Here is a 13,730-nt window from a genome sequence, read left to right on the forward strand (position 1 = left end):
AAAAAACCATTGCTCAACACAATACTTGTACAGACAATAATCAGTCCTTTCCATTCCTGCTTCAGTCATAATGTCTTCCACATTATTTTACTTATCTCACACCAATATGCATTTTAAGAAAAATATGGATTTAATATAAACTACTGATTGATGGGGCCTTTTTTAAGTTGAACACTTTGTATAAGATTCCTGTAAACCTGTTAATGAAAGGTTATATATTTTTTGCATAAAAAGATTGAATAAAAATTTTACTTAACACCTAAAGATGTTATACTTTCATCTTTAAAAGGCTTAAAAACTCTTCAAATCAGTATAACTGAGTATAACAAATAAATTACTGAGAGTGGACAACCTTGAATTGGCTATGATCATTGGGCCTGCATGGTAGAGTTGAGCAAATGGTTATTACTTTTTTTGTAATCCTTATAATTTAAAAATAAAAATCCTCCACTTTTCATTCTACTTTTTATTTTTTTTTTAGGTGGTCAGAAGATCTTAAAAAATTACATATTGAACAAGAGCAAATTATTGGAAATTGTCTTTTATCAGCTGGATTTTTAACATATGCAGCACCATTTAGCTTTGAGTTTAGATATCAAATGATTTATAAAGATTGGATGACTAAAATATACAAATTAAGAATACCATTCACAAAGAGTTATCGTATTGAAAACCAGCTTGCTGATGATGTCAAGATTAGCAAGTATGTTATAACAACTAATTAGAAGTTAGGATTTAGAAAATTGTTATTCTGTAAAAAGTAGTATTCACATTACTCCACAAGTAATTATTTTTAACACTACCGCTTTGGCAGAGTGGTAGTGTCTCTGCTTTTAATCAAGAAGGTTATGGTTTGATTCCTGGTCAGACATTTTTTCAAACAATACCATACTTTATATTTCATATGTAACAGTAATTTTGGTGGTTAGTCTATCGTTTCTAAAAATTAATATTGCATGAGATCATAAATTACTTTACAAAGAGAAAGGTATACAAAGAAAGGAACAGATCAGATGATTTATTACTTCCATACAAATCTTCAAGAATGTTATTATCTTAAATTAAAAAATTTATATATATAGAATTAATCACTTACCAAAAAATTCCTCAAAAATAATTGTCCATTTCTTCATGTGTTATAACTTTAGAAATAATCAGAAAATTGGAATCTGCACCAACAAAAATACTTAAGGGGTATGGTACTGCATAAAAGTGAAGGAAATGATAAAAAAGAATAATTAGATCACTGGATGGGTGTTGTTAAAAAAAGTGTTTTATGACTCGGGTATTACAAATGCCATTCCTGTAATGCCTGGCTAATTTAATAGTGAATAAGACCCTGTCATTAATTTTTCCAATTATGGTTACAGAAAATTCCCTGAAAAATTACATTGAAATTGGTTTATATTTATTTAAGCTACCACAGAACACCTAAAATGCCAAATGAGTCAAGAATTTCACTTTATTTGTTTAATTAGCTTAAAATTAAAATATTCTATTATCCACATGTTTTAAATTAAATTAAAATAATTTAAAATAAAAATGAAATTAAAATTAAAAATAAATATTGGATTTAAAATTAAAATAAAATACCATTATTATTAGTACTGATGAAGTTTTAAAATTAACAGATTTATTGTTTACTTTTTTGTATAAGAAACCTTTAGAGTTTTTTGCTCGCACTCATTTACTACGTTTTACATAGTATATGTATATTGTGTTCATTGTCAATACTGTTAAACAAACTTGCTTGTTTTAAATATTGCAGAATGTGTACTGGAGTAATGTAAAAATGACAAATGTCCCAACATAGTTATCATTTTTTGATTTGTACATTTTAGCAATTTATGAGAATTTAATCTCCAAAATGTACTTGTCAAAAACACCGTTTGGCTTGTACATTGTGACTTCTTTCACCTGTGAAGTATTCCCAATTATGCATCCGCTTATTGGTTGAAGGTGATGTTCCAATTTCTATCAACAGACCTGAAACTCTTCTATCAGAATACTCTTGAATTCTTTATCACATTATGTTGGCTATCAACTACTTCATCCAAAAGGATGAGGCTTTTCTAATTGTACTACAAAAATGCAGTCAGAAATTTTGGAAACGTGAAATGCCAGAGAGGGGGCAAGTTAATGAATAAGAAGGATGAATTGATTTAATAGTTGGGTTTTTTGGTAGGTAACTCTCTTGATGAGTAGATAACTTGCCAAAGCACCATGGATAATAGAATATTTTCTGCCTTAAAATTTATACTTCAAAATGTAATTTATTTTGCAACATCAATATCAGATAATGATACAAAACATAAGATAAGTAATAATACACCAAATTAGTTTACAGGATATTTTCTGCACTGAATGCAGTACCAGTATACAAAAATAATTGATTAGATAATTAAATAAATTAATTAGAACATCCAGTAATCTAGTATACTGCTGAACAGAACTAGCTAATTTATTAATTTTTTAAATTTTGTCATCATGGGGTTAGAAATTTTTTTAATACGTGTTATTGTTTTATTTCTAAGGAATATATTTATAGAGTCAATGGGTTAGATTTCTGAGTAGCATATTAAATATTTCCTTAGTTATGTGTATGTATGAATATGTGATTAAAAGAATATTCAAGATTGATATTATTTTGAAAAAAATTAATAAACATAAATGTAAAATTCAATAAGATCCATGAAGTTAAATTAACACTTATCCTTTAAAAAAAAAAAAAATAAAGAATGACTGAAATATTATTTCTCAAAATCATACCCTATTTATTTTCAACAGATTGTTCTATTTTAAAAATTAGAAGTATGAAATATTTTCAAGTTTGCATCAGAATATTGATGCCAATTTGGAAACTGTGGTTTTATATATATTATTTTTTATTTTATTTTTTTTTAGTTATACGGAAAATATATTTTTAGAAAGTTATTTTAACAATTATTTTTTTATACCAGAGATTGAATTAAAGTTGTAAGTAAGAGTGCACTGTTAAGATGCAATAAAGATCACTTTTTACAAAAATGAAAAAGTATATTTTCATACACTATGAGAAACTTATTTCTTTTCAGAAAATATTTTGTTACCCTTTTTTTATAGGTGGAATTCTGAAGGATTACCACCAGATGAGCTTTCAGTTCAAAATGGAATTTTAACTACTCGGGCCAGCAGATTTCCAGTTTGTATTGATCCTCAGCAACAAGTTAGTATCAATTATTAGTATTTCATTTAAAGAATTTTTTACTTATATATCCTATTAAAATAAATAAGTATATTTTACCTAAGTACAGTAAGTGCCTCCACTATAAAAGACTAATCGGAAGAGGCTGTCACCCATTATTGGGAAAGTCTATTATATTGAATAACAAGTGCTACACAGTATATTTATATTTAATGTTAATTTCCAGGCCTATACAGTACATATAATCACATTTCATTAGTAAATAATTAAATTTGAATTAAATTTTTTATTGTACTTACTTTTATTTAAGCTAGATCGGAAGGCAAGATGAAAATTCATAATTTAAGAGAGAAAAATGAAAATATGTAAACCCAAAGAGAAAAACTAATTTTTTTTACATACACACTACACTACACAATGATAGTTCTAAAATACTGATTACAGTAAATTGAAAAAATTAGGTATGTACAATGTTTGATTTAGCCTACTTATGTGAAGTTGACGGAACCAGGGAATAAAAATTATCAATTTTTAATTGCTTACATGACTGGGTTTGCTTCTTTATAGTAATAATTTAAACCATCTAAAATTTTCATAATACGGCTGCACGTCTTGCTTCTGTGATAAATCAATTTATGAAATTATTGTATCAACTGCATCACAAACACTAGAAAGACTGGGTTTTTAATCAGTTACTCTTCTTTTGCCTCATCATATTCAGAATCATTTTCAATCCGTGAAAGGATTTCATCATTCTTAATTCTGTGCCCGGATCGGTATCGCTATCTTCCAACCATTCTCACACATCTTTTCAGTAATTTTTTTTTCTTCTCTTCTTCTAAAAACCATCATAAATTCACCAAAATATTTTCCAAATCTTTTTCAAAATTTAAGTCAATATTTTTCAAAGCAAGTGTGAGGGTCGTTTTTTTCAATGACTGCCATGCATCATTTAAATTAAATACTGCTTACTTTATAGAATATCTTTAAAAAAAATATAGTTTATCTTCAATTAAATCATCTTCTTCTTCAAGTACAGTAAGTACTTTATCTACCTCGCCTGGTATATAACCTTTTGCATACCACAATCACATTCGAGAGGTTATGTTGGGTGGTAAAAACAAGCATTTAATTTTGCCATTAAACTTACCAATTTTTCTGGTACATAATGTGCCAGAGCATTATCTAGAATTAAAACAGCCTTTACTTTCAGCTGGTACTTTGAGGATGTCTTCTTGATACTGTCTCATGACAGAAATAAATTTATTAAAAAAACAGTCTTCAAAAATTGGTAAGTTAAACCAAACTTTCTTTGGAAGAATTGTAATGCACAGGAATAGCAGCTTCACTGTGAGTTACATGACTCGTTAGGCCACAACAAATTTCTAAATCTGGTTAGCCACCATCACTGGCGTCAAATTATCAAGTTTTATATGATTGGCAAATTTTTTTTGCTGCATTTTGAATTTCCACTTTGCATATACTAACCTCTCAACTGCGTTCCTACATAAACCATCTTAATACAGAATCTGTCAGATTTTGATTAATGACTACTCCCATATGTTTTCATTCAATTTGTGAATCAAAGATAGAAAACTTATAATTTATTCAAAATTTAACAAGTTTGTCTTTCAATTTTTGAACATCAGATACTGTATTTTTTTTTTTGCCATATTTCTCACACGGTATTGGCATGTTTGTACCAGACTAACTAACTCTTTTACTAATTCAAGTTTCTGGCATACAAAGTAACATACATCAAAATTTCTGATAGTAGAAGATAGTGTAATAGTTTGTCAAATATTAATTGCATGTATTATGGAAAGTTGTGGTGAAAGTCAAATTAGCATTCAGAATTGATATTATTCTAGCCAGTGACATGACAAAAATGTTTTTCTATTATTTACAAATTTTTAACTGCTGTCAGTTTACTTTTAAATTATTTTTTCTTAAATAAGGGCTGTTTGCTATAATATATAGTTTATACAATTGTGGTCTTGATTTAGTGAAATGGGTGATAATAAGCTTTAGTGGCTGTTTAAAAAAAAAATCTTTCCAGAAACATAACTATTGATTTATATATGTTGATTGCTTAAGTTATAATATTTTTTTTTTTTATTATTTTAATTTTGTTTCCCCATTTTGTGATTAATTGTACATCAACAACAAGGACTCAAATAAAACCCTTAATATTTTGAATTACATTAAGAGTACAGTATAATCAGACAAAAAAATGAAAAATGAGTTATATATTTCCTCTTAAGATTTTGAAAAAAAAATTTAGTTTGGAAAGGTATAAAAATTAATTATTAACTTACCTATTTAAATAATGTGATGAATACAAAATTGAAGCAGGGAACTATCCAGATGCATTTGGTTCATAAGTGCTTAGACAAAATTGAAGGTCAAATATCTGTCATGGTGACTGAATAAGTTTTACTTAACTATTTATACATTACTGGGTCTATCCTGTTTAAAGGATAGACATGTTTATTGTTTGCATCAGTTTTTGCTTAATATTTGAGAAACCATTTTTACTCTTATGTTTATTGAACTTTTAGGAAGGTTAGACATAAATTTATTTAGGTACCTGTATAATTGCATGAGCAGAACCATTTAAACCATTAAACAAAAAGCATATCATATTCTTAGTTGATTTTTTTTCAAGTAATGTTTTAAGCTGCTGACCGAATCACAAGATTTAGAGATAAGAAGTAATTTTTTTGTGTCTCTTTTTTAAAGTTCTGTTAAGGAATTTTTTATTACAAATAACAAAATTGGATAAATTATTTATTCTCTATTATCACCAATTTAATAGAAAATTTTATTGTTTACATTTTTAAAAGGTAGATAAGACGTATTTATAATAAAAATTCAATGTAGTGTAAAATATGTTTAAATCTTGCTAGAAGACATATTTTTTAATAAGAAAACAATTTCAAGTATAATGGCAAATATCGTCTTTTTTAATTGCTGTGTGAGACTTTGGCATAAATTTATTTGGAAAACTTATTTAGCTTAAATAGCATTTTGTGTTTTACAGCATCATTTTACATTGTTCACTATTGTAAGTCACTGAAAACTTGTCTTGAATCACTTAAAGTTGCTGAATGCTGTCATGAGTGAAAATTAGAAAATAGTCTCACTTTTATTAAATTTTTCACTTATTGTAAGCAATTCATTTCGGAGGTAAAATTTTTTATTATTTTTTTAACGTACTGATTTTGCACATTTTACAGGTGGTTATTGTATTTTTTTTTTTGAGTCTTTTCTACATTTAAATGTAAGGTTTTTTCTTTAGATTGCTAAGATATGTGTACATGTTTCACTTTCAAGGAAAGACTCATGTATTGGAATCATGTAAGGAAATAATAGTGAAAACTTACAGATGAAATTGACGAGAACATCTGTTGAGATGCCAGTATATACAAATCTTTAGAGATGTGGAATTACTAATCTTTCACATTAAGAACTAGAGCTAACATTTATTGACCCTTGTAGCTTGGAAGGGGTAGATGAGAAGAAAGCATTGGATCCTAGAACAGGCTAATGTACATAGTCTTTGAAGAATGCTTTTTTATTATACTTTGTTTTTCATTGAGAACTGAAGCAAATTAATCAGTTAAATTGATTTGTATCAACATTTAGGAGAGAAATGTCATTCATGATATCTATATTCAAATCTATGTACTCTTTCTACAAACACAGTTCAGACGCTTCTATATAGCTATTTTATTTTCATTCATGCCAATCTAACAAATTAATAAACCAGTAAACTCCAACAACAGAGAGAGAAGAAGTTGTCTCTTAGACCACAGTAGCAAATGTGAATAACTGTTAAAACTGTTACCAGAAATGTTACAAAGTTATAGCACATTAAAAAATAATGAATACATTGTATTATAAAAGTATAGACAAATTTCCTTTTTTTTCCACATTATGAATTAAATCCAAGCACTCACTGTATGTTTCAAAAAGGACTTGAGATGTTTCAAAAACTGGTTGAGGTTATGTCATTCTCTAGGAAAAACTTATAAAGTTTTGATTTGTGTAGTGATGTACAGTTGTCTTTACCATGAGCACAAGCATTATTCATTTAATCCTGTCAGCAAAATTGTTACTTTCACTGGTACAGAGCTTGAAACTCATGCTCAAAAAAAAAAATTGTTAGACTGCAATTCCGTGTAATTTGAACACTCAATGTGAAACTACCAGCAGAACTAAAAGTTATGCTTCATCCCAACTTTTTGTTGAGATTGATTGTTCTATTCAGTACAAAATATCAACAGGCCATTTGTGTGCTTCTAATGCTGCATAGAGAGCTCTTATGTTTGAGGGTCATTAAAATATAAACTGTAATTTGTTTATATAGTTTTCTATTAAATAAAACTACAAAATATTATCTTATTTTTCTACAGAGTTTCCTTCAACAGAAATACATTTTCTCCACTGGATAGGTAGCTTCTTGATCCTCTCATCATAAAAACAATATGGTTGCCCCACTAATCAATTGCGCACATAGCATTTGACTGTGATATTGTCTTCAAATCTTTCTCCTGAAGCTTCGTTCAGCAAACCAGATATCTGGAATCACATTGTGACAAGTTTACAGCAATTGTTCAAGAGGTGTCTAATCAATTTTAGCAATTTTATTATGAATCTGAGCTGCTGTATGTGTTTGTGCATTGTCGTGGAGAAAGAGGACATTGTGAATTGGTTTCCAGCGATGTTTGTTGCGATAAGCAGCTATGATTCAACAAGTGGCAATAGTATGTTGCATTTACCATCCTTCGTTTCTGCAGGAAATCTATAAGCAGATTCAACTGGAAATCTTTTCCAGTTGACAAGCATTTATTTCTTGGTCTTGATCGGTAGCCTTTCCCAATGTTTCCACCACTCCGTATTTCTTCTTGCTTTCCGAGATGTGGTGGTGGACCCACATTTTCTTGTAGGTCACAATACACAGACACAGAAATGCCTCTTCTTCTTCCTCAAGCAATTCAGAAGCTGCTGACAAATATCTTTCCGGAAATTTCTCTGTACTCAGTGAGAAGACGTAAAACCCACCTCATTGTCTTCTTTCTGCATCCAAGAGTGTCAGACAACATTGTATGCACACTCCCAATACTTAATCCCAATTCTGTTGCAATTTCACCAACTGCTATGCAGCAGTCACCTTCCACAATGTCATTAACAGCCTGAATGTTGTCATTATTGGGTTGCAGTCGACGATAGTGATTTTCCTCATCCCCTGCATCATGGTTCTGAGCTGCTGAACTATATGCATTCACTGCACAAATTACAACATATACCCTTAACATAACAACATCTTACACTTACAATCGTTGGTACTGCGATACCTTACGAAACGCAAGTGTAACCCAAGGTGGAAATTATCTTACTGATGGGTGAATGGTTCTACATAATGATTCTCTCAAACGATGTTCTCTGGGCACCTGGGCAAACCCAGAAAAACCCGACAGTATTTGATAAGTAATCTGTACGTAGCATGTGATGCTGGTACCAAGTGTGTCGAAGGCAGAGGACGATAACTGTCAATTCAAGGAACTTGAGAAACGGTAGGAATCTATCTCAGCGAATGCACAGGCTACAGAACTCAAATCAGGAGACATAATCAAAGAGGAATCTAGCATCTTGGAAAAAGTGATTCAAGTGTCTTGAAAGGAAAATACAAAGTCTTCTTTGACGCTACAAAAGGGAAAGACAATTCTCACAATACTGACGTCGCTGAGAAAGATTTTAGAAGCATTGGCATTGCTTACGTAGTGTTGCCTGAGCAAGCTGGGTACGGCAGTTCGGAGACTGTTGGTTTATATTATGAACGGTAAAATTAACAAAATAAAAATGATAGTCCTGCTGGTGGCTGTAAAACCCACAGTAGAGAACTCAAGGGAAGCCAAACTAGCTACGCCAGCTGCCGAAGATAGTAATATTCTGGTTGTGAAATCTTTTGGCAAGACGTACGCAGATCTACTGCGCACGATAAAACAGTCCGTTACGAGGGATGCGGCAGGAGAGGTTCTGTCCTTAGGTAAGAGTACGAACGAAGAACTCTGTATAAGGGTTAAGTGCACGGTGGCACTGAAGGATTAAAAACGGTGTTAAGAGATCGTGTGGCTGACCTCCAAGTGGATTATAAACTGAGGGGCAGCCAAAGAACTGTAGTCCATTAGAAGGATTTTGATGGGGATACTACTGAAACTGAGGTTAGGGACACGGTCGCGCAGGTAATTAAAGACGAGTTTAAAGGTATCCTCTATTCGTCCTCCTTTCGGGTTAACGCAAAATGCGTCGATAATAACCAGTCACAGGGCAACTATGAAACTGATCCAGGCTCGTGTAAGAGTGGGTTGGGTTCTTTGTAGAGCCTACATCAGACCAGACAGGCATTGCTTTAGATGCTGGGAGAGGGGACACGTCTTCTCAGAGTGCAAGGACCAGACTGGACGAACAGTGGTTATAACTGTGGAGATTCTGGGCCCAAGAAAAGGGAATACACAGAATTCTCTAAGTGTGCTAGGTGTAATGAATTGGGCCATCGGATGGACAGTGGGGCCTGCAAGAAAACCAGACAATGAAGATAATGCAGATTAATGCCAACAGAAGCCCCTTGGCGCATGACCTAATATGGCGAATGGTCATAGATGAGGATGTAGACTTTCTAGTGGTGGTGGAGCCTAATATGCGTAGAGTGGCCGCACATACGTGGGACGCAGACCGTCGTGCAGACTCTCCAATTCTAAGTGTGTCCAGCCGTTATGCGCAAATCCGTCTGAAGAGAGTAAATGGGTTCGTAGCCACTGAGTTAACGGACCGTGTGTTGATTGTGGGTTATATATCACCTAATTCCGATGATGAAAGATTCGGCGAATTTATCGATGAACTCGAAGACTATCGAAAAAGTATCATCTTGACAGGTGATTTCAACGCAGAGAGTTGTGAGGTAGGTGAAGGATTTCTTCTGCACAAGGGTATGCATTGGCAGCAATGTTTGGGCTACTGGATTCGTGGTGTGTAATAGGGGATACACCCACACTTACTTTGGCAGAGGTAAAGCATCCATAGTGGACATTACAGCCATCTCTGAAGGAATTGCTGTTACTATGTGAGACTGGAGGGTACGGCAGTAGGAGCTAGCCACAGACCATCTCGCTGTAACGTTCCATGTGGAAAATGTACAGCCTGAAATCAGACATATCCCACGCTGAAGGCTTGGGGAGAGGCAGTTAAAAACAGTAGTAGATAGTGTTGCTGGAAGGATGGACTCGGCTACTCCAATAACGGCAGAAAGATTGTCCGAGACATTAAGTGAAGATTGTCGCCGGGAAGGAGCACAAAAGGATTCGGGTAAACGGCGGGTGTTTTGGTGGTTGTCTGACATTGCTGACAAGAGGGCAGCTACGCTTGCTGCTAGGAGGAGCAGCTAATAACCGAATTAGATGTGGACCCTTGGGGTACTGCCTGTAAAGCGGTTATGGATAGATTTGGGCGATCAGCCGCGCCTATATTTGGTGAGAATGCGCGTAGAGTAGTTTCAGAGATTTCCCTGTTGAAACGGAATGGAGGAAAATGAAGACTGAACTTAGTTCTAGGTTCACACTAGATAAGCTTAACATTGCTGCTGCCAAGCTACATCCAAACAAGAACCCCGGTCCGCATTAGGTACCCGGGGCGATAGTAAAGATGATGATCAAATGGCACCCATGGCACATATTGGATGCAATAAATTACACCACGGAAGGTGCTCAATTCCCTAGCTGCTGGAAGGAAATCAGAGTGGTCTTAATACCCAAAAAACGAGACGAGAATCAAGATGAGGTAGTATATCGCCTTATTAGCCTGCTGAACACTGCCGGAAAATTATACGAGAGGCTACTTGTGGACAGACTGTGGTCGGAGGTTGAGGCGAATGGTGGACTCTCCCATAGGCAGTTTGGATTTGTGAAGGGGAGGTCCACTGTTGATGCGCTGAATCATCTCATCAATTGAGCGAGAGAGAACCGCTGGTCCCTAGGATTATCCCACTTATGGTCCTCCTGGGGCAGTTAAAAACATACGTTTTTAAATGCCCCGAATATGTTCAGAAAAATTTCTAATACATATTTACACGTGGACTAGAGAAAGCTATATCCACCACCTTTAGTATGGCATCATCAGTGCTCTTGCCCGGTTGGAAACCATACTGGTTGTCCATTAGCGAATGATCAGTGGTCAATCTAACTTAATACATAAATATAGGACCTTCTCAAAAACCTTGCCAATCACGGGTAAGAACGTTATTGGACGGTAAGAAGAACTAACAGTAGGATCTTTGTCACCATCTTTGAACAACAACACCAAGTTTCCACGCTCCAACACGACGGAAAGTGGCCGGCGAAGAGCAACCTATTATATATCCTAGTTAGAGGACAATGGACTACTGGAAGCACTCGGACGAGGAGTTCCACTCTGATACAATCATATCTATCCGGGGGTGTTGTGCCGTGCCATACTACAGATCACCTGGCGCACTTCCACCTCAGCGATCTCAGAAGATTATAAGTCGGCCTCAAAAATCGCAACTTGCCGCCTGACACGCCGGTGGTATGAAACCTCACCCACCATAATGTCATCCGGGAGCAAATCTTTAAGCAAAATGTTAAGGACGCGGTCCTTATCAATTACCACACCCTCGCGGGTTGATAAGGCTGACAAGAGGACATCTTTCCTATGCTTATGTCCAAGGGATCTATACACAAAGCCCCAAGGGTCTCTATTCCCTTGCTCCTGAACGAAGGAGCGCCAGGAATTAAGCTTGGAGGAAAGTACCTAATGCTATGAAACTACCTAACCCTCGCTCTGCGGTAATTTGCAGTTAGGACCGCACGCCGATCAGGATCACCCTCTCGTTGCGCAGTCCTTCTGAGTCGGTTCACAGACTGCTTCATTGCTGTCAGATTCTGAGACCACCAACCAGATATAAGTTCCCGGTCAGTGCCTCTAGGAATGGCGGCTTCAGCCGCCGCCACCACCGCAGAAATGAAATTTTTTGCCAGGACACTAATGGCAGGCCGTCAAGGTCTTGCCGTCAATGTCAATATTTGTACCTGAAAAGACCCTTCCTCCGTTAACCAAACCGACGTAAGTGGCCAACTGGTCTGCAAAATTAAAGACCTCAAAATTGTGCTGCACGATGAAACTGTCAAATAGGCACCATCGTGATCAGTGATCCCACTATCCCAGAAAAGCGACTTCGCATTAACGTCGGCAGTAATAAGGACTGGATCATTTACTAAATAGACGACTCCCCGGAAGCAGCGGTCATGACGCAGATGATGCAGATTCAAACTGCGCCGGCCGCAAGCGTTCAACATGATGAAGTCTGTCCTAAAAGGCTTTCCCCAATTCAGGCGTCGCCATAAGCTATGTTTTTTTTATAGCTCTCGCCTGTGCAATATCATACGCCTTGCATTGCCTACACTACAAGGACCCGGTGTCCAGCATCGCTGCCTTTCACCAAGGTACAGCCGGGCACTTAGCAGGCGCAGACTTGGCAGGGCAATTGGCTGCCCTGCGCCCCGGAAGAGCACAGTTACCACACATTTCCGACTACGCTCTGCAGCGGAGAGAGGTGTGACCAAAGCCCTGACACTTGTAGCATCGGGCGACCTCTATATGGTCGACGACCCTACATGAAATCCACCCGAAAAACAAACATCCACCGGCCACCAAAACCTGCCGGATCTTTGGCGAGTCTGTAACACCCAGTGACTCTTTGGGGCTTCCTTCCTCCCCAGCTGCCTGACCACCTTGGTTTCTTGAAGGAAATTCTCGACGGACATATCTAATGTAGGATTTTGCCCGTGCACTGCCCTGAGGATTTCTGGCTCCTCCACCCTTGTCACCCTTGGCATATCATATACCAATATCTGCGGCCTTCGCTCGGCCAGCAACTGAGCCTTCAGCCCGTTCCTTGTCAGAACTTCGGCCTTTAGCAGCTGCTTCGCCTGCCGCTCACTTATGACTTCCAAGATGGCACTGTGGTCCTTGTTTTAGTGACCCGGGAGACTTGGATCTTTTCCCTCCGCGGGTCCAGAACCTTCTTCAGGGTTAGCTCCGTCGCTAACGACAAAGCCCCCGGACCAGGTTTTAGCGGAACCACCTTAACGGTAGCCCGCTTAATTTTAGCCGAAGTGAACTGGCAGGGGTGGCTGCCACTTAGGCACAGGCGCGGCAGCCACTGCGTTGAAGGAGACAGGCTTTTTTAACCTTCTGCTCCATCCGTTTTATAGACGTTGACTGGCTTGAAGCCTTTGACTCCCTCCAAAATTTGTTCCACCTTGCCGGACAGTCGTGAAACGACCGAGTCCAAGGCAAGGTTGGCACCTTGGAGTCTCTCACATTTTAATGGCACACCCGTGACCAACAATGCCCATTGACTCAAATAGAAGTCGACAAGCTGCCGAATCTCCAAGGACACTCTCGACTCCTTTTTTGAGGAGATTTTGGTCCACTCCAACCGCATTTCCTTGATCCGCCCTAAACC

At 36.1% G+C, this 13,730-nt stretch overlaps 1 protein-coding gene across 1 annotated transcript in view; it reads left to right on the forward strand.

Annotated features, from left to right (window-relative positions):
- Positions 1-13,730, forward strand: part of Dhc98D (Dynein heavy chain at 89D) — a 392,049-nt gene that overhangs the window by 308,357 nt on the left and 69,962 nt on the right. Inside the window, exons 62-63 of the mRNA XM_075354119.1 lie at positions 482-703; positions 3,103-3,205. Of these exons, the coding sequence (XP_075210234.1) occupies positions 482-703; positions 3,103-3,205 (325 nt within the window). The remainder of the gene's footprint in view (positions 1-481; positions 704-3,102; positions 3,206-13,730) is intronic.

Source organism: Lycorma delicatula, chromosome 1 (genome assembly GCF_047948215.1).
Source record: "Lycorma delicatula isolate Av1 chromosome 1, ASM4794821v1, whole genome shotgun sequence".
Lineage (NCBI taxonomy): Eukaryota > Metazoa > Arthropoda > Insecta > Hemiptera > Fulgoridae > Lycorma > Lycorma delicatula.